The following is a 27,244-nucleotide window of genomic DNA, read 5'->3' on the forward strand; positions in this document are numbered from 1 at the left end:
TGCTTCTAGTAAGTAAAAGTAAAACAATAAAATAGATTTTCAAATATTACAATAAGTATAAACACTGAAGTGAGAAAGGAAACCAATTGCGAGCGCATTAAAAATCAAACTGTCAGTTTTTCCGGACACGAGACTCAGCTGTAGATTTGTAGATTTCTAAATTGTATGACATGATATCGAACTGTGTACTTATTTTGTTATCGGAAACCAATATAAAAATTAGTTTTCGATTTGATGTCACAGTAAGATTTTTTGCTATATATTTTGTTTTTTTCACTCGTTAAAACGATCATTAAGATATCATTTTAAGTAATAATCGACGGTTTCACGATATCAAAACCAGTTTTCGATTTGCTTTCAAGCTTTGCTCGGATCCCAAGTAACATTTTTAGTTTTATAACTGTCTCGAAGACCATTATTTACTCTACAAGAGTACCATAAAACCATTATAAAACCAAAATGTTACTGGGGATGAGTTCTTCCACCTCGCTTCATAGAGTTAACTACTCTCAAACTGCTATTATCACCATTCGAATGTCTTGTTGATAGTTGGATGGCAACTTTTTGTTTCAAATTTGATATTTTTTTCTTTTAGTTTTTTTTTTAGAAAATCAAAAATCCAAAGTAGCCCCCGGAGTCAAAAGAAGCCCCGCACGACGGTACTTATTGGCATCACTGTTTTTGGCGCGCTTCGAAAAACACAAGGACAGCTTTCAGCTGACGACTAATCGTCCTTCTCTTTCAAGCTCATAGGAACGATAGGATTTGACACCAACAAGTTGACAGCTCGCTGCTTGAATTTAGTTGGAAACTTCTTGCAAGAACTTTGCATTTCATGTTATAGAAGAAATTGTCAATATGTATTAATAATTATCAACTATCGACCATTGCACATAAAATTTATTGACAGGTCTACTTACTTACTTGATACTTGATGGGCTACAGCTCTTCGATGAACCTACGCCGAACGGACTATCCTTCTCCACTGGAATCGATTCTGGGCCAATCGCTTCCTGTCGCCCTGAACATTGAGCGCCCAGGCAAAAAAGCCATCGTGGTTCTCTACTAAATATTATCTTCGTTTTACGTTCTTTTGGCATACGAACAACGTGACCAGCCCACCGTAGTCTGCCGTGTTGTATAAGCTTAATAATATCCAGCCCTTTATACACTTGGTACAATTCGTGATTCATGCGATGCCGCAAGATACCGTTCTCCTGTGTACCGCCGAGTATTGTCCGCAGCACCTCACGCTCAAACACTCCGAAAGCTCTCCGATCAGCCTCCTTTAACGTTCATGTTTCATGGCCGTATAAAGCCACCGGAAGAATCAGAGTAGTATACAGTGCCAGATTTGTTTTCGTTTGCAGAATACGGGACTTAAGACTGCAATACGCCTTTTCACCTCGCGGGTAATATCATTATCGCACGTCACTAATGATTCAAGATACACAAATTCCTCTACCACTTCAAATTTTTCACCATCCAGCACCATTTCGCTACCACCTCCACTAATGAACCCACGTTGATTGCCAGCGACCATGTACTTTGTTTTGCTGGTATTGATCGTCAGTCCAATCCTCGCTGTCTCCCTCTTAAAAGGCACAAAAGCCTTTTCCACGGCACGGCGATTAATCCCGATTATATCGATATTGTCCGCAAATCCCAGTAGCATATGCAATCTTGTGATAATGGTACCGCTCTTTGCACACCAGCTCTCCTAATCGCTCCCTCGAGCACTATATTGAACAGTAGATTCGAGAGTGCATCACCCTGCTTTAATCCATCTAAGGTAACAAATGACGTCGATATTTCTTCCGCAACACTTACACTTGATTTCGATCCGTCCAACGAATCAGCCGTATCAGTTTCGCCGGAAACCCATGCTCAAGCATAATTTGCCATAATTCATTCCGTTTCACTGAATCGTACGCCACCTTGAAATCAATAAACAGATGACTTGAAGGTTGTACTCCCGGAATTCATCAAGGATTTGTCTCAGGGTAAACATTTGATCCGTCGTTGATCGGCCCTCACGAAAACCTGCTTGATATTCGCCGACGAAGGACTCTTCAAGCGGTCTCAATCTGTTGAACATAATACGGGACATAATTTTGTACGCCGAATTAAGGAGGGTTATTCCTCGGTAATTGGTGCACTCCAGTTTGTGCCCTTTCTTAAAGAGAGTGCAAATGAGGCCGTTCAACCAGCTAGCAGGCATTACCTCGTCTTCCCATATTTTCGACATGATATGATGCAGAACTTCATAAAGCTGCTCACTGCCATGTTTGAGAAGTTCAGCCAGGAGCTGGTCCTTCCCCGCAGCCTTATTGTTTTTCAGCTCTTTAACAGCTTTTTCAACCTCATCTAATGTAGGCGACTCCACAGCTTGTCCATCGTCGCTAATATCTATTCTGTTCTCCGATGCATTGTCACTTCCACTATTCAACAAAGTCTCGAAGTGTTGCTTCCACCTGGTAGCCACTTCGGTTTTATCTGTCAGCAAATTCACTTGTTGCTCCATTTTTTCCTGCGCCTCGCTAATCGCTTGTTTTCCATATTCTTTCTTCTTCCTGCGGTGGGTTCATTTGTCGGCAACTCTTGCTTCCTTGTACCGATCTCTATTCGATCGGGTACCCGAAACCAACATCCGGCTCCTGGTAACGTTCTTCTCGTCTGTCACTCTCTGACACTCCACATTGAACCAACCCAACCATTGATGCTACTGATGGCCATCCCTATGGCAGCAGCGAAATTTACTAGCCGTAGGCCGTTGTCACTGGTAGCGGAGTGAAGGCTCTTCCTACCGATTATGGACGGAAAAAGTCCTCTCTACCGACCTGAGCGTTAGCGTCTCCGATAACAATTTTCACGTCATGCTTTGGGCACTTTCCATAGGATTTAACAAGACATTCATAAAACGTGTCCTTCACGTCGTCGGATTTATCGTTTGTCGGTGCGTAAACGTTGATTTGGCTGTAATTGAAGAATTTGCCTCGTATCCTCAACATACAGATTCGTTCGCTAATGGGTTTCCACCGCATCACTCGCTTCATGGGCAAGCACCATCACTACGCACCCAACTCCATGCTCTGCTTTTCTGCCGCCGCTGTGATAGATGTTATACTTGGATGTAGTGTTGGTCGTGGAATCCACGGCTCGGAAGTCACGTTCTCCGGATCTGGGCCATCGGACTTCTTGAATAGCGGCCACGTTCACTTCAACCTTCTGCAGTTCACGAGCCAGAAGGCTCACTTTTCCAGGTTCATTTAGGGTCCTGACATTCCAGGTACCGAGTTTCCAATCATAGCCCTTATTTCGTTGCCGGGTCGGTGGGGCCATCCAGAAACCACGTGGTCATATTTTTGAAGATTTTCAACCCCCCCCTCCCCCCATGTGGCTTATCGTGGTCATTTGGCAGACCCCCCCTCCCCCCCCCTATGACCACGTGGTTTTTTTCAAGTACAAAAATTTAAAAAAAACCTTTTGTAACTAAAACATATGGTTAATTCGATCAATTTTGAAGATGGACAATTTCAATTGATTCAAAATTAAACTAAACCCAGCATGGAAATTATAAATTTTCATGAAGTCGAAAATTTTGATTATGTTATCATGTTGTAATATGTATCAGGTATGGAGAAGACTCTTATATACCGCACAGGCCACTTCGGCCTTAGTCTGAATAAATAATAATAATATAATATGTATCAGGTATTAGGATATCTAGAACTCGCACACCTTCAATGCTTCAGGAGGATATAAAAAAATGTGGGCTCGCGAATATCTCATAAAAATTTCGAGAAAAATTTATAGTGGTTTAGAAATTTTCCAAAATATCCCTACACTTTTAATTTTTTCTAAATTTTTTTATTAGTGTTTTTTTTTGGAATAACTATAAAGTTCATCACTGAATATCCCTATAGATTCCTTAGAGTATTTGGGACCTTCCATAGCTCTGGAGCTACTGGAAATTCTTAAGATATTAACCTCAGCGAAGCATCTGAACTGAACTTACACACTCAGTTTTCATTTCTGCAGCTCGGCAAAAGTCCGCACAGCCGTGCGCCAGCAAAACAAATAACTGATATTCCGGCAAAAATAGCGTTTGTTAGCTGATTTTCGGCAAATTATTTGCTGATTATCAGCAATTTTGACAGAAATCTCGGTAAAAAACATGTTTGCTGGGGCACGGCTGTGCGATTCTCGGTAAAAGTTCAACATTTTGCTGAGATCCCGGTAAAAAAAATTAAGTATACACTGTATACACAATGAAAGGTTTATCAGAGAATCACAAAGTTAATATGTAATATTAGAGATGCAAATGAAACCTCCTACTGTTGTTTCTTTTGAGTAGCATTCCTGTAGAAATTTCAGTATTGTTTTCAGAATCATCAATATTAGAAATAAATAATTATAATTTTTTTTTTTATTGTTCATTGCTAATATTGATTTATTCATGAGAATTTTGTATTTTTCCGTTGAACATTTTGATTTCTTTATGGAAAATTCTTGTTTCATAATTGCAATTTTTGCTTTTACAAGTGCTAATTTATTATTGTTGTGTGTATTATTGTTCTTTATTGGCAATTTCCTATTTTATTATGGAAATTTTTATTTTTTTTCTACTAAAGAGATTTTAAATGCAAAGCTGGCTCATCTCTCAAAATTTCTAATTCTTCATTGAAATTTTATTTTGATATCGACTCGTGGAAGCAAATGATGCCATACTAAAAATATTTTCTCGGTCACTCTGATGGTTCTTTGGAATAATTTTCCAAGGAACTTCTATTCCACATCTCGAATATGCTTCAGTAAATGGTCCTTTCATAAGCGACTCATAGAGAAATGGATGTATTATAGACCAATTATTATTTTGGAGTTCGGATCATTCGATTTATCCAATTAACCAACTTATGAATGATGTATGATATAATATCCCAGTAGGTCCATTGGGTTGATATGACTTCAATTATTATTTATACAATCTACTACAGACTTTTTTGGTTATACAAAACGTCCAAAAGTCGTAATGTTTGAACTATTTGATCATTCAAGTCCGTGAACCCAGTGCTTCTAAGGCCCTACAAAACAATTTGCGAAGATACCTCATAGTCATTGCGCAACTTGCTGTTGACTCAAGATAATTTTGGGTACCTTGTCTCTTGGATCTCATGTTAATGGAAATTAGGGTCATATGCTTATTTCATCGGATTGGGTATATACCGATGATGAGAACATTGCAAATGTCTTGATTGATCTGGTAGATTCGTGGGTTGAACTTGAGAGCATTTTGAAGTACCTTGAGCATCTCGTGTTCCTGAATATTAATCACTGGCTTAACCTTCAGGATGACCCATCTTATTTGACCACCCATCTGTTTAGAATGATTCAAACATTTAAACTTTATTTACACGCTCTTAGAATCGAAATCTTCCCAAGGTTTTGGATATCTGAGTTTTCATGATCAGTCAAATTTGAGCTCCCATATTTTTTCTGTAAAGCCAATATCTAGATGAACAATTTTACTGAAGAAAATGATGGCCTAGCTTTCTTTTGTGATTTTATAGACAATCTAAAACGCTGGGCATATATGACCCTTCATTCCTGAAAGGGTTGAGATTTGTTTTAGAATTCAATTTCAATCGTTATTATAACACTATTTTTTAGCCTAGATTATTTTAGGAATTGGAGAGTTTTTTTCTGGAACACTGCCACATTTTTTCATATCGCAGGAATCTCCTTAGTTCTTATTTAGAATTTCATGTTAATTTTTTCTCTATGTCATAACCTTTTCATGCACTACTTGAATTTTGTGCATTTAGAACATTTAGGTGCATTATAATTTTTTTTCGATCATTTATGATAATTATTCAATATCATAAAAACTAGGCTTCTTAAGCCTAAATTATTGTCTACATTTATTGCTTAGATTAATTTTAAATTCCAAGATCTTCTTAATTTTCAAGAATAATTATTCTGGAGTTGCAAGGGAAGCCCTTCGGAATATTGATAAGAAATTTTTCGGAGTCTCCCCGGAAAATCTTTAGAATTTCAACGACATTTTTTCAGAAATTCCGAAAAATGCTGAGGGTGGCTGGGCTCGATTCCCGGTGCCGGTCTAGGCAATTTTCGGATTGGAAATTGTCTCGACTTCCCTGGGCATAAAAGTATCATATGTTTTGTTTTTTGTTTCATTACTAATTTGTAGCAAAATTTCCAAGCAAAATTTTTCAGAGATATTTGTTCAAAAAAAGTTCTGAATTCCAGCACTGTATCAGGATTGTATGAAGTAATGTCAAAGTTTTTACAGGAAATTTCTTTACTTGATTTTTCCTGAATATCCACAAAAAATTCTTATGAATTTTTCTTCTTAAGATTTTTTCTTGGATTATTGTAAAAACATAACATTTTTCAAAATTGTAGCTGTAGTCCGCTGATGAAAAAGTGTCGGCGGCGTGATGCCAAAAACCATCTGCGGCGGAATTTTTTTTAAAAATATTTTCCCATTTTTCCTATCCAAATTTTTTTTGTGGAAATTGAGACTGAATCGCAACCTGTTTTTTCGTTTATTTATGTATGGATATAGGATCTTATGGGTCAAACACAATTGATACGTTTGCGTGCGTTTTGACAGTTTTCCCATGGGAAAACTGTCAAAACGCACGCAAACGTATCAATTGTGTTTGACCCATTAGGCTAAGATGATCAAATAATGCAGATATGCATCGGCGTTGCGACCGACGCTGCGTTATCGATTTTTCATGCGCACCTACGTCTTTTTAACGCTGAGTTGAAAAGACGCTACGTGGGCATCGGCCCTTAGATGCGCTTTGCGTTTAATATTTAATCATCAAATTTTAATGATTTGTATTTTTTACACCGCTATTGTTATTCACCAAAAGTTTTTCGTGTAAAAAAAACCACGTTTTCTCTATGTCATAACCTTTTTCATGCGCACTACTTGAATTTTGTGCATTTAGAACATTTAGGTGCATTATAAATTTTTTTCGATCAATTATGATAATTATTCAATATCATAAAAACTAGGCTTCTTAAGCCTAAATTATTGTCTACATTTATTGCTTAGATTAATTTTAAATTCCAAGATCTTCTTAATTTTCAAGAATAATTATTCTGGAGTTGCAAGGAAACCCTTCGGAATATTGATAAGAAATTTTTCGGAGTCTCCCGGAAAATCTTTAGAATTTCAACGACATTTTTCAGAAATTCCGAAAATGGTCGGTAGAAATTTTAAGAACTAGAAGAATCCGTAGAAGGATCCGAAATGCATATTTACGATGAAAATTCCAATAAACATCAAATTCCGAAGAATTTCAAGTATAAAAAATCCAGCTTACTTTTTTACAAAATTTCTAAAAAAAATTTCCAAAATCCTGGGCAACTTTAATGAATCTTCAAAGGAAATTCTCCTAAATTTCCAATGGAATTTTTTTTTCGTTTCCCAAAAGAAATTCTTAGAAATTTTCAGCAGTTTTTTTTTTAATTTCCAAAAGAAATTATTCGGAATATGCCAAAATATTTCACATGGCAATTCCTAAGATTTTCCTGTAGACAATCGAAAAAAGTTCATCTGAATCACAAATAATGAATTTCCCGAGGAAATTCCGATGTTTTTACAAGTGGAAATAACGAAAAATTGTACTTTTGTAGTACTTGTGAAGGTTGTACTTTTGAAGCATTTTCAGTAGGAATTCCTTAAAAAATTAAATCATTATTTTAAAGATTTTCTGATGTGTAAATTCCTTAAACTTTCTAAATCATGTGCATCTTTGCATGGTAAAGATTTAAAGCAATGTTTAGCTGCACCTACAAATAAATCAAAATGACATCCCGAAGAAGAATGAATTCCCGATGAAATTTTGAAATGATTTCTGGTTCAAGAGTGGAGAATTCTAAAGATTTATTGTTTGAAAATCCATAGAATTTTTTGAAGGTAATCCATAGACTATTCCGTGGAAATTCTAAATAATGCCCTCGAATAAAAAATACTTGGAAAATTTAAAAAAATGTGATAGAACTCACAAAGAGCGTAAAAATGTATAACGAAAAATTTTCATTTCAAAATTCCGTAATTGAAAAAAAAATCAACGGAAATATCAAAGTGCTTTATGTGACATTGGCTCCATATTCCAACTGGAAGTTGGTCTGCTTTCAAAAAATGTGATAGAACTCACAAAGAGCGTAAAAATGTATAACGAAAAATTTTCATTTCAAAATTCCGTAATTGAAAAAAAAATCAGCGGAAATATCAAAGTGTTTTATGTGACATTGGCTCCATATTCCAACTGGAAGTTGGTCTGCTTCAACTTGAAAGCTTTTATATGCCAGCCATTGCACGATTATATATCTTGTGTAGCAAGTACGATGGATACACTATACCTAGGGTGTCGAGAATGTTTCCCACCCGAAAACATCCTAGACAGGAACGAGAATCGAACTCGTCATCTCTGGATTGCCAATCCTATGCCTTTGCTCGCTAGGCTAACTGGAGACTGAACATTTTGAAGTGTTGAATCTTCGAAAAACTTCTTTTGTAAATGAAGAAGAATTTCTGGTGAAGATTCGGAAGAATTTGTCGAAGAAATTCATTAGAATGTTTTTCCACCGAAAATTATATGTATTTCCCACAGGACTGTTTTTAATTTTCAGACAGAATTCACATGGAATTTTTTTCGGAGTTTCAAGGAAAATTTTTCGGAATTAACACTGGAGATGTTTTGTTTGGGCCCTCCTTAGCTGTGCGGTAAGATGCGCGGCTACAAAGCAAGACCATGCTGAGGGTGGCTGGGCTCGATTCCCGGTGCCGGTCTAGGCAATTTTCGGATTGGAAATTGTCTCGACTTCCCTGGGCATAAAAGTATCATATGTTTTGTTTTTTGTTTCATTACTAATTTGTAGCAAAATTTCCAAGCAAAATTTTTCAGAGATATTTGTTCAAAAAAAGTTCTGAATTCCAGCACTGTATCAGGATTGTATGAAGTAATGTCAAAGTTTTTACAGGAAATTTCTTTACTTGATTTTTCCTGAATATCCACAAAAAATTCTTATGAATTTTTCTTCTTAAGATTTTTTCTTGGATTATTGTAAAAACATAACATTTTTCAAAATTGTAGCTGTAGTCCGCTGATGAAAAAGTGTCGGCGGCGTGATGCCAAAAACCATCTGCGGCGGAATTTTTTTTAAAAATATTTTCCCATTTTTCCTATCCAAATTTTTTTTGTGGAAATTGAGACTGAATCGCAACCTGTTTTTTCGTTTATTTATGTATGGATATAGGATCTTATGGGTCAAACACAATTGATACGTTTGCGTGCGTTTTGACAGTTTTCCCATGGGAAAACTGTCAAAACGCACGCAAACGTATCAATTGTGTTTGGCCCATTAGGCTAAGATGATCAAATAATGCAGATATGCATCGGCGTTGCGACCGACGCTGCGTTATCGATTTTTCATGCGCACCTACGTCTTTTTAACGCTGAGTTGAAAAGACGCTACGTGGGCATCGGCCCTTAGATGCGCTTTGCGTTTAATATTTAATCATCAAATTTTAATGATTTGTATTTTTTACACCGCTATTGTTATTCACCAAAAGTTTTTCGTGTAAAAAAAACCACGTGGTTCGAGAGCAACACCCCCCTTCCCCCATGTGGCTTATCGTGGTCATTTGCCAAACCCCCCCCCCTCCCCCCATATATGACCACGTGGTTTCTGGACGGCCCCGGTTGCCAAAAATAACGTTCTCTTTTTCTTCTATCTTCATTTTTCGTGGTATTTGAGAGGCATCAGTAAGCTACCTTACCGGGGTCGCGTTACCTACATCGCGCTGGTAGGGCTGCCATTCCATTTCCATTCCATTTCCATTCCATTTCCATTCCATTTCCATTCCATTTCCATTCCATTTCCATTCCATTTCCATTCCATTTCCATTCCATTTCCATTCCATTTCCATTCCATTTCCATTCCATTTCCATTCTATTTCCATTCCATTTCCATTCCATTTCCATTCCATTTCCATTCCATTTCCATTCCATTTCCATTCCATTTCCATTCCATTTCCCAGATACTGCTTCAGCCGTTCCATCAACAATTCCTTTAGGAATTCCATCGGAAATCCCTCCAGGAATTACTTACAAAAAATCTTCTAGCGATTCCTTCTGAAAGTTCTACGGAAACAAATTCAGAAATTTCTCCAAAGAGAAAATTCTACGAATTGCTTCGATTTTAATTTCAGAAAACTTCTGAAGAAATTGTTTTGAAAATTTATTTAGAAATTTCTTCGGGAATTCCTTCAGAACTTCTTGCGAAAATTCCGTCAGAAAATTATTTGGGGATTCTTTGTAAATTTCTTTACGAGTTCCATTAGAAACTCCCTTAGCAAATTTTTTTGGGGATGATTTTAGAAATCCTTCAGAAGTTCCTTTGGAAATTTCTTTAGAAACTCGTTCGGTTGTTGAGGCAGTTGATGCGAAAGTATAAAATTGTTAATGTCGCTTCCGTTCGCGTGACCAACAATCAGTTTGCATGGACCTAGCAGTTAAAGTACCAGGTCCCAACAAACAATTTAGGCTTAATAAGCTACATTTTTAGCTGAAGAAGCATATGTTTAACGAAATAAGCCTCATATCAGCATTTTTTTTAAACTCTTTTACGATTTTTTTTGGAAATTTTAATAAATTTTGGAAAAAACTTAAAGAACAGCATCCAGGAAAAGTTAAGTTTTTAATGAATAGAATAATTTTGAATAAATATCGAAATGAATGAAATTCTCCATCTCTTATTTATTTCTATCTCTTGATATTTCAAAGAAATATGTAGGTAACCAAATATTTTTATTGACCTTGAAACAGTTTCTTCCTTATCATAAAAAATCTTGGTTGAAAAGAAAGTCTCGCCATGAATCAATCAAAATATGAAGTCTTATTAGAGAACCTCCTCTCTGACGGTGAAATTGAATTTCTATCTATTTTGACTGACACCGCCACATCAGAGCCGCAAGAAGTATAAACTAACTTCCGGCCTCTGTTCTGCCATAAACCACATCTGTGCTTGACTTCCAATTTAGCTAAGACTAACTTGCGTTTAACGGTTGTGTATGTGTCCCAAAAAAAACAACAAGATATATAAAGCCAACTCTCGGTAGCACGGTTGTACACGCCTTAGCAGAACGACGACACCCGCAAGGATGTCGCTCGCTTCCAGAATTCTAAATTAGTCGCCATCCATTCTGTCGACCCCACCGTTTCATCCGCACTCCATATCCAATACACCTACATATATCTCCGATATCTTGGTTGGAGGCACCTATCATTATTATTATTATTGTCGTCGGTTTCATTACTCACTTCAGTGTTGTTCTCGCTCTCGGCCGCGCGTCGATGATTGACTTTTTGATGATGACAAAGAATCACACGACACCGAGGCCCGATGATGTCGTCCGCCTTGAAGAATGATATCAGCCAGAGAGGTCTGCCTCTATCGCGTCTCCCTTCTTTCCGTAGTCCCCCAGTAGGTTAGTATCCACTATATCCAGAAATTTCACTACTTCTTCGAGTGACACACACCTTTGAGAAATTCGCTACTGCTTCCTCCCGGGTCGTTGTTCTTCCTTTTACTTTTCTTCACTCCGACCAGATTGCAATAGTGATTACACTTATATTTTATTGCCTTTGCCCCTCCTTGATTCGGGGCGATTTTTCTGCACAACGAAACACCCTTCTGTCGCTTTGCAATAAACACAAATTTATTTTGATTGCACAAACTGCAGGAACCCCATTTGCGTAGGTATCTGATGGGTGCCACAACTCTTTCTTGACTAACTTCGACTGCTCCCCGGACACTTACGCCTTTTTTCCACCACTAAGAGATTTCACTTCACAAGCCCCTCATTCGAATCTTCCTCTGTCTGCCACACCAGATATCCCAGTTGCTGAAACTTTACTGATCCGAATTTTCACACTGAAGCGCACTTCCCGAGCAAAGTCCAACAACAAGATGATAGCAAATTGAAATCATATTATGATATCGACATCAAATTGAGATCAAAATTTGATATCAGTTTATGAAGGGTAAAGTATGATAACTAATGTTGTTTTCTTTTTGCTATACATTAATGACAGTTGTTAATTTCACTACAACTCTACATATTTTATTACTCTAAATCAAAATGCTTATAACTTAAAAACTATTTATCTAGTAGTCTTGTTTAATTCGGGTTAAGGAGAAAATCAGTAACATTTTGTTTACGAAAGTATAACCATTATTCTTTTAATCTACCTGACTATTATATTTGCAAATAGAAATAAATGTCATGACTTTGCCATTACTATTTATAGATACATTTACACATTGTCTGAAATTATGATTTGCTTTTTTTAATACGACGTGGTCGGTCACTGAATATACAAACATATTTTTGAAAAGCTGTGTTGTACTAAGCTTCGTTGCAACGATAAAAGGCGCATTATTTTTCGCGATAAGAATGTGCTCGATTCGAAAGAACTCCTGATTTATATTGACATATGAATCATCATAGCCAAGTTTTTCGCATGCTTTGTATGTTCTGTATTGGATATTTCTAATAAATAGGCGATCGTGATAACTAAAATCTCTCTCAAGTACATCGGCGTCAATTGAAACATGCTCTGGAACGATATAAAGCAACCGGTGATCATACTGCAATTCAGTTGATGTTTTTGAATTCCAAATCCTAGAATGCCACTGCATTATTTCAGAATGAGTCGATATTCTGAAATGACATGTTCTGTTGAGAACATATTTTGAGCTAATCTGAATAACAGGATGGTTGTTTCCAGTCCTATATTGTAAGATTACCCCATTCGCATTTTCATATGGAAATAATGAAGAATTCCACAAAGCACCAAAGTGTCTGGCACTTTCTGATAAATGGGTCAACAAATGAATATTGAATACCATATTTTCCACACCGTAGAATTCAGAGAATTTCTTTACAAAACTGTTGATGGATTTCTCACAAGTATCGATTTGGTCTAGAGTTAGATGCACATCTAATAATTCAAAAATAGCATTCAAGGATAGCAACATAAAATGATCTAGGAATGATTTTGGGAGAATATTCACAAAACAGGGGTAAAAATAATGGAACAGTATGCACTCCCAGTCTGCAGCTTTGTTCTTTTTCATATCGTCTAATTTTCCAGGATACCGTGAGAATGCACTTGGAGGACGAATTTCGGACAAACGTTGCTCGACCTCTCCAAGTTGCAATCCCACATAAAATGGTTTATTGTGGTTTGATGTCGATGTGAATAATTCCCACATAAGCTTCACCACGCCTAAAAGGACATTATGCATATAGTCTGGAGGAAACCCTAGAAACAACAACAATAAATTAGAAAGTAATCGAATATATAAATATATTGTATGTATTTTAAGATGGCTAAAAAAGCACTTTTTTTATAAGACGTCTACTTATTAGTATTGGACGCCCTGGTTCTATGAACAAAATTTCAACGAAATCAGTCAACATTTGAGCATAGCTAAACTCATTGGAATATATGAAACATATTTATAGAGAAACATCATAAAACAGCAATTTAGAGCTACAATAAGGGATCATTTACGATTAAGGAATATGATCATTCAGTTCTTACAGAATTAAATATAGAATGTTAAGAAAATTATTTTGAGCTTTTTAGTGGAATGTCTTCACATGTCATGAGACGAGTTTGTACAAGCCAATTTAATTCCACCACTTAATTGTACCTTGACAGATACGTATTTCGACCTCAACAGTAAGGTCATCTTCAGTGTCTCGTACTTGACGTCTTATGACAAAAGGAAATATAGAATGTTATTCTGAAAGCCGCAAGAAGATTGAAGTTTATCAGGCAAAGTTATTAGCATTCTACTGAAATGTTTTATGGGTGAATTTATTATTTTTTTAGTGTAAAATAAACGAATTTTGCTCAAACTTCAAATAGCTGAGAAACTGAGAAATGCTAATAACTTCGCCGTTTAAACTTCAATCTAGACGCAGGTTTCAGCATAACATCGTTTCATCGTCTCCAAACTACTGTTTTTAATGTTTCTCCATTAATTTTTCATCTAAATTTTCAAAAAGTTTGGCATCGCCCAAACGTTGACCGATTTGGCTAAAGTTTTGTTCTGAGCATCAGAGCATCAAACAATTTGGAATAAGTTACTTCATACTAATTTGAGCCACCCTTGTTATATATCGAAAGTATAAATCATAAATACCTAACACTATATCAAAATCTGGCACAGCTAGAAATACTGACAATGCTTTAATACCAAGTTTCGGAATTTTGGTTTTGTGCACCTCTAGCATTAGATTCCGGGTTGTATCATGATCTCGCTGCTCTGCGGCGATGGAGGGATACCGAATTTGATTCCCATTTACAATCATTCCGCTGTGGAGACACACTGAACAGCCATATCTACCATTGAATTGTGTTGTTCCTTGCACTTTGCATCTGGCCACTGTATCTAAACAGTTCTGCAGGACAACTACTTTATATATCTCGTCACCAATTTCTAAACCATTTCTCAGATTTTTCATCTCCTTGCTAAAGTACTTGAAGAATAAACACATATTAGGGTCCCCTTTGCTCAGCCATATCGCACTGAGCATTACGTTATGTTTGTTGAAACGTAAACGAGGTGGCAGATTGTTTACTGTAACAAAAATAGGGTAGCAGGGCTTATTTAGTGTCCAACGATATGCTGCTGCGCCGTCCGTGTTCACAGAAAGAGTGATGTATTTTCCTTGCTCATTCCTTTTAATTTTGTTGAACATTGCACCTCGATTAATATCGGCAATGTTTTCTGCTTCGATCAATTCTTCATAATCGTTGATTTCTTTCCTGAACTTCGTAACTGCTTCTTTCAACTGTTCTTTAAGAGGAAGAACAATAAAAAAGTCGAACTTTGTGGAGTTACAACCCTGGACTGAGCATACAGTTTGTTCGTTTGGTGGGGTACAACCGTATTCACACTGGCATTCGGCACAAAAGTACACTCGATGAGAGTCATACGGATCAGGAAATACACCAGCAAAAGCTTCGAAGCTCTCGGGAAGGTTCTTCACGCCAGTTATCAGGTTCAACATCTTTAGTAATTGTACAACAGCCTCTTGAGTCAGCTTATATCTTATATAAAAATTGAGTACCATGAACAGAACGTCACGTACTGTAATTTCAGCGTTGAATTGCATTGGTTTATTGTGCTCTCCAAAAGCATCCTGAAACATAAAAAAAAACTTAAAATCTTTATGGATTTACAATATTTTACAATAAACAAAACTGTGAAAAAACAACAAAGGTTCCTTATTGGCACGTCAAACTTATTTCTGAAGTTCAGTTGACGCTTGATGGTTCTGATTTCAGTTTTTTTTACTTACCTCTTGCTGATTGGATTCATTAGAATCGTACGATTCATGTGAAGAAGAATCATTACTCAACAGATATGAACTTCCACTTAATTGATAATCAGATAGAGAATTTATCGAATTCGCTAGGAACGACCGATCTACCGGATTCAATTCATTAACGGTAAAGTCATTTTCCTTTATATCGTCTATGTTCATGAACGAAATTCTTTCGTTTTGACTTTCAGCGAAAAGGTACCGATTCAGGAATGCCAGGTTTTCCGGACAAGCATTAACGTCATCACATCCTTCAAACTCCGATTCACTAGAAACATTCTCAACTTCCGTTCTTGGAAATGTACTTTTACGTATTCTAGGAGTATCGCCGCTGGATTGCTCAGAATTCGGCCGTCGAGTAGCAGACTAAAACAAAACTATTGTTATTCATATGATTCAAATATTCTCCTAATTGTGTAACGATATGACGTACCTTGCGCACATATTTACGACCTTCATTTTCATTCAGCATGTAGTGATGGCGTTTATTTCGTCGAATCATTCTGATACTTTTACCTAATTATATTCTAGAACATACAACCGTTTTTAAAGGATTCTAATAATTCTAACTTGTACGGAAAGAACCAAGAAAGTTGTTTTTATATTGTTGACATTTTAATTTTGACAATTTATACTTTCATACGACCGTTACGTATACGTTGCATTACACTCACACTATTTTTAGTTTGTTTTCCACCACGAGCACTTGTTACAGCAGTACAACATAAATAAATGCCATTATTTTCATCCGTAAACCGTGTAAATATTTGTGTTTGTGAATATTTTCGGCCAGAACCTGACACTTGACACGACAGATGGTTAATCGATACGGTGTATACTGGAAAATACCAACAGAAAATTCTTCATATGCAGCATCATTTTACAAAGCAAAATTAATTTTAATTTAATTTTAATTGAGTTTTAATTGAATTTTAATTAAATTTTAATTGAGTTTTAATTGAATTTTAATTAAATTTTAATTGAGTTTTAATTGAATTTTAATTAAATTTTAATTAAATTTTAATTAAATTTTAATTTAATTCTAATTTAATTTTAATTTAATTTTAATTTAATTTTAATTTAATTTTAATTTAATTTTAATTTAATTTTAATTTAATTTTAATTTAATTTTAATTTAATTTTAATTTAATTTTAATTTAATTTTAATTTAATTTTAATTTAATTTTAATTTAATTTTAATTTAATTTTAATTTATTTCAATTTAATTTTAATTTAATTTTAATTTAATTTTAATTTAATTTCAATTTAATTTTAATTTAATTTTAATTTAATTTTAATTTAATTTTAATTTAATTTTAATTTAATTTTAATTTAATTTTAATTTAATTTTAATTTAATTTTAATTTAATTTTAATTTAATTTTAATTTAATTTTAATTTAATTTTAATTTAATTTTAATTTAATTTTAATTTAATTTTAATTTAATTTTAATTTAATTTTAATTTAATTTTAATTTAATTTTAATTTAATTTTAATTTAATTTAATTTAATTTTAATTTAATTTTAATTTAATTTTAATTTAATTTTAATTTAATTTTAATTTAATTTTAATTTAATTTTAATTTAATTTTAATTTAATTTTAATTTAATTTTAATTTAATTTTAATTTAATTTTAATTTAATTTTAATTTAATTTTAATTTAATTTTAATTTAATTTTAATTTAATTTTAATTTAATTTTAATTTAATTTTAATTTAATTTTAATTTAATTTTAATTTAATTTTAATTTAATTTTAATTTAATTTTAATTTAATTTTAATTTAATTTTAATTTAATTTTAATTTAATTTTAATTTAATTTTAATTTAATTTTAATTTAATTTTAATTTAATTTTAATTTAATTTTAATTTAATTTTAATTTAATTTTAATTTTAATTTAATTTTAATTTAATTTTAATTTAATTTTAATTTAATTTTAATTTAATTTTAATTTAATTTTAATTTAATTTTAATTTAATTTTAATTTAATTTTAATTTAATTTTAATTTAATTTTAATTTAATTTTAATTTAATTTTAATTTAATTTTAATTTAATTTTAATTTAATTTTAATTTAATTTTAATTTAATTTTAATTTAATTTTAATTTAATTTTAATTTAATTTTAATTTAATTTTAATTTAATTTTAATTTAATTTTAATTTAATTTTAATTTAATTTTAATTTAATTTTAATTTAATTTTAATTTAATTTTAATTTAATTTTAATTTAATTTTAATTTAATTTTAATTTAATTTTAATTTAATTTTAATTTAATTTTAATTTAATTTTAATTTTAATTTAATTTTAATTTAATTTTAATTTAATTTTATTTTTATTTTAATTTAATTTTAATTTAATTTTAATTTGATTTTATTTTAATTTACATTTAAGCGTCAAAGTTAACACCATCGTGTCTTCTTATTTTTAGTTGGATTTGCCTATTTACTCTTGATATATATTTACTCGCAATAATGAAATTTTACTGTGATGTTCATTATTATATATAACTATAGACAACTCGTATTGACTTGGTCAACCATGGTTTTTTCACTTTGAAATTGATTAGTGAGCTAGCTGCTTTTCTGCAACTTTTCAGCATTTTCTAAATAATATTTAAAAAAAATGGCTCGAAAACGCGTAAACGCTGCAAGAAATCGAGTTAAACAGCAATCTAACGAAAAAAACTCAGAATTCATTTTAAATGAGCTGACAGGATCGGTGGTAAGTACATGCGGAAATTAGTTCGACTTTTTAATTTCCTAACCTCCTTTTCCCTAAAGCCATTCGCCGAATGCACAAACGACAACGTTGCACCACTGAATTCCCGGAAAAAACGTTCTATTATCCGTGGGTGTGCAAAAGGTGCAAAACCTCTTGCAACGCAGACACGAGGGAAAAGAGCTGTGCCTTGCCAAATCGATTTGACGAAAAAAGGAAAATTTGAGCCGAATGATCCGCAACCCGGCACAAGTCGACCTCGGATCAGTGTAGTTGAAAACATTTGTCCATCACGCGGAGCAGCCGTCGGTCCGCAATACGATCCAGGCCGATCTCGAAGAATTGAAGCTGAGCATATTTTTCCATCATGCGGAGCAGCTACCAATCCCCAACCCGGTCCAAGTCGACCTCGGATCAGTGTTGAGAACACCTGTTCATCACGCGGAGCAGCCGTCGGTCAGCAATCCGATCCAAGCCGATCTCGAATCATTGTTGCCGAGCACATTTCTGCGTCATGCGGAGTAGCTGCCGTTCAGCATCGCGGTCGACCTCGAGTCAGTGTAGTTAAGCACATTTCTTCATCACGCGGATCAGCCGTCGATCCGAACCGATCTCGAATCTTTGAAGCTGAAAATATTTCTCCATCACGTGGAGCAGCCGTAGGTCCGCAATACGATCCAAGCCAGTCTCTAAACATTGTGTCCGAGTACATTTCTTCATCATGCCAGGCAGCGGCAAAACTGCAACCCGGCCCAAGTAGAGCTCGGGACAATGTAGTTGAGAACATTTGTCTATCACGCGGAGAAACCACCGGTCCGCAAGCAGATCCAAGCCGATCTCGAATCATTGTGGCCGAGCACATTTCTCCATCATGTGGAGCAGCTGTCGAGGCGCAACCCGGCCTAAGTCGACCTCGAGTCAGTGTAGTTAAGCACATTTCTTCATCACGCGGAGCAGCCGTCGGTCCGCAATCCGATCCAAGCCAATCTCGAATCATTGAAGCTGAGCACATTTCTCCACCACGCGAAGCAGCCGTCGATTCACAATCGGATTCAAGCCGATCTCGAATCATTGTGGCCGAGCATTTTTCTCCATCACGCGGAGCAGGTGGTTTCGAGGACTCAACTGATTCTGAAATGGGCGACGATCTATCTGACTTCAATGATGAGGTCGAATCGGATGAACCGTTGAACGATGAGGTTGCCTGCCACAAAATGCCAATCGATCCAGGTATGTAGTTCGAAAGTAAAACTATATTTGAACAAAAAACGGGATTTCCCTTTGCTGACATAATGTGTACATTAATCACCGTTTTAACACGTTTTAATACTGGATTCCTTGGGATTCATCAGATTTTCGAATGACCTTTTTTGAAGAATGCTATTTAGTCATCCTATTTTTTTATTTTCAGAATGCTCGTGCGGACTTGCAGAAGAAGTAGCAAGACTGGAGTCTGAAAATTGCAAATTGCGGAAACAAAACAAAAATCTTAAAAAACGACAGAGCAAGCTGGAGCTCTCCCATGGTAAAATGCAACAGGCCTTATTGTCAAAGTTGCTACCTTATACCCACAAGCCTTTTGAAAATGTTCAAAGTTTTCCGGACTGCCCAAGTGCTGATAAAATCCTGCGAATGTCCACAGAAGCAAAAGACAGTGATTATATTTTCGTGAAACTAATAATGAATGCAACATGGCCAGAAGGCTACGCGGGAATGTCGGTGACAGGACGCGCTTCGAATAACCCAAAAGGCCGCGGGAAGAAACCGTTTCTGTTGGCAACAGATGAATCCTGTGACGTTATTTCTCAAGGTCCGATCCGTGCAGCGCTGGATCCAACAAAAGTCAAATTCGTGAACGGTAATTTAGAAATGCACATAATATGTATACCATTGTAAATCATCATTTTCCTGTTTTTCAGACTGTCTCATTGAAAGAAGATTGCTTCTGCACGACACGGACTTGGTTGCCAGACGGATCGGTTCGAAATGCAATAGGCTGATGCAAACAGTCATTAGTAATTACAACCGATACCATTCACCGGAGTAATCCACATGATTTATTGTTGAAATGCTATACTTTTTAAACCAAATTTAAATATTGTTGATTACTTATGTTACATTATTTAATATTTCATACAAAACATGAGAACTTTTAATTTTTTTGATGCACTGATATCCTTATCAGCTGATGTTTTATTGTTTTTGGTTGTTGGAAGGAATTTTTTTTTAAATTGTATTGTATTGATAAATAAATACTTAAAACTAAAACATCTTGTATTAATCGAAGAAAAAAAAGAAAAGGAAGGGCTTTAATTTTTGTTATCATCAGAACATATTTACAGCAACATGATAACTGTATGTGTTATTAAATTTTGTTTTCGGTTAGTTTATTTGAAAGCAAATAGATATCATAATTTGTTATCTATTTTTGTTTTCAACAATCTTTTTATATAGCATATCGATTACTAAATTAGATATTAAAGATTTGTTTTCACTGCACTGACTCAACATCAACAAGAATACTCGTTATGTTATCAATACTACATCTCAAAGAGTTATTGATTTGCTCTCAATGATAGCAGAAATAGTTTTCGATATGATCTCACAGTAAGATTTTTTTGCTATAGATTTTGATCTTTTAACCGTTAAAACGACCAAAAGGATATCAATCTAAGTAATCAAAATCGACGATTTCACAACATCAAAACAAGTTATCGATTTGCTCTCAAGCTTTGCTCGGGTTTCCTCCCTGGCAATAATTGCCTTCGATTTTCTTTTTGCACAATTTCCACCTCCGTGTGACACGATGTAGGGAAAAAATGCTTACAACATCACTTGCATTCACTACTCTCCTGATGGGCTGGTTGACTACTCGACTGGCTCTAGCACTGTGTCTGATGCCTACTCCGCTGGAGTGTGTCTTGGTCTCTTCTTGTTCGCCGTCCACACCGATGACGACGGTGATGATCGCCCAAGAGGAGCTGTCACTTTGCTGCTGGTGGTCGTACCGTTTCCAGCGGTGCAGCTGTATGGGTCACGATTCCGGTCACAACTACCAGCACCACCCCAACAGGGTACAGTTTGGTGCCGCGACGGAACGATGTCGGGATGTGCGGTTTTGAAGAGATCTGCAATAGACAAGCAAAATTAATGTAATTGAGCTAAGTTGTTAGGCAATGCAAATAATCATTGTAGAACTTATCCATTTTTAAATCGATGAATGTAAATGTGAATAATGATATTACCTACATACCCAGGTATTGCAATTGTCATTTGAATCACATAAAAAATTTAATGAAGATTGTTTTACGCTGTCCTGTTTTACTCATTGACATTTTCATTGGGGTGATCTTAGACTACTGGTCCTGACTAGAACAGTAAAAAAAGTAAACTCTTTTGAACATATGTACGACGTTTTTGAACATCAGGCGAGAACTATCCGAATAGTTTCAAGCCTTGTCACAAAAGCGAGTGTCTCCTCGTAATCCGCATCAACTTTCTGCAGAAAAATAATCACGGTTTTTGAAAATCTTTGAAATCTATCCAGTGCAACGAACTGAGTGTCTGTCTGTCTGTCCGTGACATGTGTGTGCACAAAAACTAAGAAAAACATAAGGTTTTTCATAGAATAACCCTCAACAGATTTTCTTGCAACAGGTTTCAGTCGACAAGGGGCAAAACCTTGTTGATCAGTATTGAATTTCATCCGGAGGCGAGCCAGCCTGGGGCTGCAAGTCTCCTTAATAAAGCTAATAAAAAAAAAAGTTTTGAATTTGATAACGATCGACCAATGAGTTTCAAAGACTTCTTTCAATCGAGGGTAAATCAAGGGCCTCATACGCCTCCCTAGTAACATTTTGGTTTTATGCTGGTTTTCTAACACTCTTGTAGAGTAAATTGTGGTCTTCAAGAGCGTTATAAAACTTAAAATGTTACTTGGGCTGTCACTGGCGAACAAAGCTCGTGTACCCTGCATCGAAGCTGAGAACCGGTGTTAGTGCGCAATCGTTAATACGCACATATTTATATTCGGTTAGTTACTGCAAATCAATTCTTTTTCGAGTCCCTATATTCAAGCAGGTATCTCAAGCATACCACATCGTTATATTGCTGCATGATTGAGTGTTTAATTTTGATTAAATATCGAAAACAAAAGTGTGCATAAAAATTGCCTCGCCATAACAAAAAGGTGGTAGAGAATTAACACTGTTGTTTACATTTTAGAATCAATTCCAGATGTCGCACATGTCGGGGTAGGGCTTCAGTGCTCCGCCTTCTCCCCCTGGGGTAAATACATTTATTTTCCTTATCAACACTTTAGAATGCATGGACCCCATCAACCGCACAATAACAAATTTACTGTTTTATGCTGCAAGCTTTCTAAGCTGTTATATGCTGCAAGCTCAATTCCTATGCAAACTACATGTATGTGGGTTCTATGCATTGTGGGTATGCGATGGAAATGAATGAGAAGTCTGACACCACTACCGTTGAACAAAAGCATACTACGTTCAATTAATGTGATGATGACAAATCAACAATTTCCTGCCTGCTCTCGCTCTCTATTTTATTTCGCAAAGTGCACTTATGACTTATCGTGATTTAGCCCTCCTGCGAGAGACCACAGGTTTTCGGAGCGAATCATCATCCAACGCACTGTGGGCGCTTTGATTGATCAATCAGACCTAATAAAAAATGGTTATTAACCAACGAGGGTTAGGTAACGTAACAACCAAACGTTAAATCGGTCAAGAGAAATGTTTCGGCGGCAAACTTTTGGAAGGCCCCTCACTTGCGTTTGGCAATTAATTGAAAGTAATAAGTTAAAGATGGAGGTACTAACTGATAATTACTAAACGTAACCGTAACCGAACAGCACGTAAGGATTAAGCAATACATGATTGCGGCACTTAGTGCAAAATTGTTTTGAGATATGTTTAAAAGTGGTACAATCGAAACGAAACATTGCGTGAACATGATAAATTCCAGGCTAATTACCCAATGTTTTGAGCGGTCAATAGAGGAATATGCATATTGACTGATTGATCGAAGATTAGATTGGTCAGGTAACTTGGCAGAAGAATACTGTTATTTTATTTTGCACAACGTTTCAGACCGTTTGGAACTGTTTCTCAGGAATTTAATATCAACATCTTTATCATCAACTATGGTTCAGCTGAACCTTCGTTTGTCATGAGGATCAGATCATATAAACTAGAACGGTTCAAGCACCACGTTTAGCTACTTAGCGATTTTAAGAAGACGATTAATATCAGTAGATTAGATTCCTATAAGCCATTTGCCGCATTTGACAGGTCACCTGCTCGTTTGGAACGCGTATTTGGATGAAAATGATAGATGATACTGTTCCAATTTTGACACATGGCGGCACTCTTCCTATACGATTCTACAGTAGATGTCTAATCTACAATCAATTAATTTAATCGGAACGCAACTTAATAAAGATCGAAGTAATATCATTTTCCTAGTTTTTTTTCTTTGTGGTGTCTGTTGACAGGCGGCTGGAACCAATCATGATCCATCTCGCCATTTCAGTTTTTGTTTAAGTTTTGCTTGTGTACTTCAATCGTTTTTTAAACTTGAGATATTTCCGTATTGTAGCCAGAGATGGTTTCAGTAATTTAGTCAGTGTTTGACCTTTTTTTTCAATCACTCATTATAGAAGCTGAATTTTGTAATGAGTTGTATGTTAAGCATTTGGAACCGTATTTTTCTACGTTGTTGAAAAGTTAGATGATTAAATTTTTCATAGGTACGTAGTTGAAGTTACACTAGTTACACATTTAGTTAAGTGATACTAGCAATCTCAGACTGTGCACATTAGACTTTAAGCCATATAGATACTGTAGGACGAAGTTGTAGAAACACTTTGCATTAAAAGTTCACCATATGACACCTTGACCTTCCAGAAAAACCAGCTTCTGGAATGAGTTGTTAAATGAGTTAAACTCTTACTTGTAGCTTAGTTTATTATTGAGAATAATTACGGCCTTTTACATTCAATGCTTAGGTGAGGTCGAGGCTTAGTTTCTATGGAACGCTTCCGCAGCTATACCCTGCGATTCTTACATAAGTTACTCTTTATGCATTCGAAAATCGTATGACTAGCACAAAATGTGTTTAATAATCTTGTACTTAGTTGTACTTAGTCATCAGACCGATTGAACCAGCCGTTTCTTCATTTTCTTACATAGAATTTAAACTCTTCGCAGTTATAGACATTCGATCGGATCGATTTCTCGCGTTTAGTTTCATAAGGGCGTAACTGTATTGATCGATTTCTCTTCGTCGATGTTTTCTTTTTATTATTGAACTGAATTGCGGTAGCTTGTCGATGATTTTATGATTTGGTGTGATAAAGGATGATTGTATCTTGCACCAGAATCAATAATCACGGTTGTAGCTTTTGAAACAATTGAGTTATTAACAAAATATAAAATCGATTAAGAGAAATCGATCAATACAGTTACTCCCCTATGAAACTAAGCGCGAGATTTGATAGTTAAGCTCATCAATAAGATACATAAAATTGTCAGCCTTTCTCCAAATCGATGTCGCGATTTTTAATATTCTTGTCGACTGGCTAAGACCAAGATTTGTTTAGCCCATCTCGTTATTGTTTGATATTTGGCAAAAAATTATACCTAAAGAGAAATTTTGAATACAGCAAATATTTTTAAGTTTATTTATGGACAGGCGGTGTTTACGAACCTGAAATAACTCCGGTCTGGGGCTGCCGAGTTGAACTTTTCGGCACGCACGTCACCTAATGGATAACGCACAATTTTAATAAAAAATGCCGGTTTCACGTAGAATCACTATCACTTGATTCAAACACTCGAATTCTCACGACAAACGTTGCATTATTTCTATGCAAAAATAACCGAATAGATCACAGTAAAACAATTTTCTCCGGAGTCCAAATTTACAGAACATTTTTCATTTTTATTTTCCTATACTCAAAACACGCAAACACGTCACAAGACTCACGAAGACTGACGGACGATGATTGTTTGAGACATGCGACATAAGTTTTGCGTCGTCATTGACTAACACGGAGAGAATGGATGAGTAGTGATTACCGTAGACCCCCGGTAATATGACCAATAAGCTATTTTATAAAAAGCTCAAATGACAGGAGACCTAACACTAATATTTACATTTTACAAGGAACATTTGCGAAAATGGAATGAAATGATGATGATGATGGCGAATTGATGATGGTTTGCATGCAAATTTACCAAAACAAAGACCGAGCCGTCCACTCAAAATTTCGATCAGCTGTTCGAATCTGTTCGAATCTGTCTCGTAAAATGGCTTACACTGACAAAAATCCAATCATGTCCATTATTTGTGGCACACATAAATTTTGACTACACTGTAAACCTCGCATTACCCATTAATGAGGAAAAAATACACTCTTTTATATGATATATGAAACTGTCACAATAATGGGTATTTTAAATTTTCTTATAATGGGTATTTTATCCTCATTTGATTAAACAAAGCGATTACCCTTTAATGTGTGAAAAAGGTTTACAGGTTTACTTCTAGTGCCCGTGTTTGACAAAATCGGTTGTGCTATCAATTTCAAGTGCTGGATTTGTTTTGCGGAAACTGCTCCAGTCGCTGTAAGTAAATATTATCATCAGTGCCAAGTTTTTGTGCAATAATGTTTCACCAGAATAATGAAAATTACTATTTTCCTTGTTTTCAGATCCTATTGTAAATTCTGGAACCGAACAAGCGCAATCCTCTGATCGCCGGACCGGCGGAGCATGATGGGAAATATATAGCATTTCCCACATAACGGCTATGTGAATTCGCATAGCAAATATGTGGAAACACACATAACCGTTATTAACTAATAAACTTTATGTGGATTCTCCTATAGCTATCTATCTCCTATAGAACGCACACATAAAATTTATTTGTAAATTTCTTTAGACTTTTGCCAATAAAAATGTGTGGATTTTTATTAGTGTATATGACCGTTTTTAATCTGAAAACCCGAGAAAAGAAAATCCATAAGTACAAATTAAAACCCACATTAATCCACCTAGCGGTGATGGTGCCTTTCTCGTTTCTTTCAAGTGAGTAATTTATACGCACTTTAAAAATGAAAAAAAAATTAGCCATAGTCCGATCCGGCCAATTTTCAATTGGCGCTTTGATGTTGCACGAAAAAGAAGAAGCAGAAAGATGATAATCGAAAAAATCTCCACGTGAAACCATACGGAGAAATTTTTAAATCTCTTCTCAAAAATTCTAAAAGCAATTTAATAAGTAGTACGCGGTTGTATCGATTTTCCTGAGTGTTGGATGATGTAGTTTTGAAACAAAAATACTTCCCCCATCCAGCTGGAGACTGCTTTTACTCCTCGGTGGGTTGTTTTATTACTGTGGGTGGGACGAGCACGTTCTGTCTTTCTCGTCAATGTCTGGATGACGGTAATTTGAGCCTTAAGGATAATGATGATGATGATGATGATACTACCATCTATTGTACACTCAGAAATAAAGTTAAACAAATTTAGATTAAAACTTAAACTTTTGAGCAATAAACGATGGTTAAACGACTCTAGTATTCAGAAGTATACTATTGACGTTTTCAATTTAAACCATTTCGGCATATTTCAATAATATATTTTTATTGATTAATTGAGCAACCATTCTTTAAGTCAAGCACTTGTCACCAAATATTCGCAGTCTTTTAGGAAAATTTGCAGTCGATTTTTGGGTTGTATTTTTTTCCACTCTGTCAGTGAAAGAAAAGTTTTGGTGCTAATGCACCTAGAAAGTTTACGATGCTCGGAGATCTGTCGAATTTTAGATCAAGTGGACAAAAATTCCGGGCAGCTCATTGTGAGTCTGGCAAGTTCGATCGAGAAACGAAACCTATCACCTAGCATCTCCTCAGTGGGAAGGAGACCGACCACACACGTCCTCGCTACCTCGTAATTCTGGATATAGCTCGACGAGGAACTCAACAGCCATTGAGTTGAGTTGAGAGAAAAGGCAGCAATGGCAGCCAAGAAGGCTGCTGTCCCCAGGT

At 35.3% G+C, this 27,244-nt stretch overlaps 3 protein-coding genes and 1 long non-coding RNA gene across 6 annotated transcripts in view; 2 read left to right on the plus strand and 2 right to left on the minus strand.

The window, feature by feature from the left end:
• Positions 1 to 16,189, minus strand: part of LOC134212657 (actin-binding protein WASF2) — a 73,794-nt gene extending 57,605 nt beyond the window's left edge. The window contains exons 1-4 of one of the 3 annotated variants that reach the window (XR_009979318.1): positions 15,882 to 16,189; positions 15,425 to 15,814; positions 14,263 to 15,265; positions 11,367 to 13,373 (exon numbers count right to left, since the gene is read on the minus strand). The gene's annotated coding sequence lies outside the window, so the exon portion shown is untranslated. Of the gene's footprint in view, positions 1 to 11,366; positions 13,374 to 14,262; positions 15,266 to 15,424; positions 15,826 to 15,881 lie in introns of those variants that run through there. The other 2 variants (XR_009979319.1, XM_062690695.1) reach the window with 2 other exon arrangements.
• Positions 1 to 27,244, plus strand: part of LOC134212660 (uncharacterized) — a 328,376-nt gene that overhangs the window by 292,931 nt on the left and 8,201 nt on the right. The gene's annotated exons all lie outside the window — the stretch shown is intronic.
• Positions 17,994 to 20,438, plus strand: LOC134216791 (uncharacterized). The gene is made up of 4 exons (XM_062695593.1): positions 17,994 to 18,171; positions 18,231 to 19,398; positions 19,580 to 20,026; positions 20,088 to 20,438. Exons 1-4 carry the CDS (start codon positions 18,073 to 18,075, stop codon positions 20,213 to 20,215), a joined length of 1,842 nt encoding a protein of 613 aa, XP_062551577.1. The 5' UTR covers positions 17,994 to 18,072; the 3' UTR covers positions 20,216 to 20,438.
• On the minus strand, positions 21,135 to 25,157 carry LOC134216792 (uncharacterized). The gene is made up of 2 exons (XR_009980827.1): positions 24,901 to 25,157; positions 21,135 to 21,296 (listed from the first exon to the last, which is right to left on the minus strand). It is a non-coding gene; the product is annotated as an uncharacterized LOC134216792 (long non-coding RNA).

This window comes from Armigeres subalbatus, chromosome 2 (genome assembly GCF_024139115.2).
Source record: "Armigeres subalbatus isolate Guangzhou_Male chromosome 2, GZ_Asu_2, whole genome shotgun sequence".
NCBI classification, from domain to species: domain Eukaryota; kingdom Metazoa; phylum Arthropoda; class Insecta; order Diptera; family Culicidae; genus Armigeres; species Armigeres subalbatus.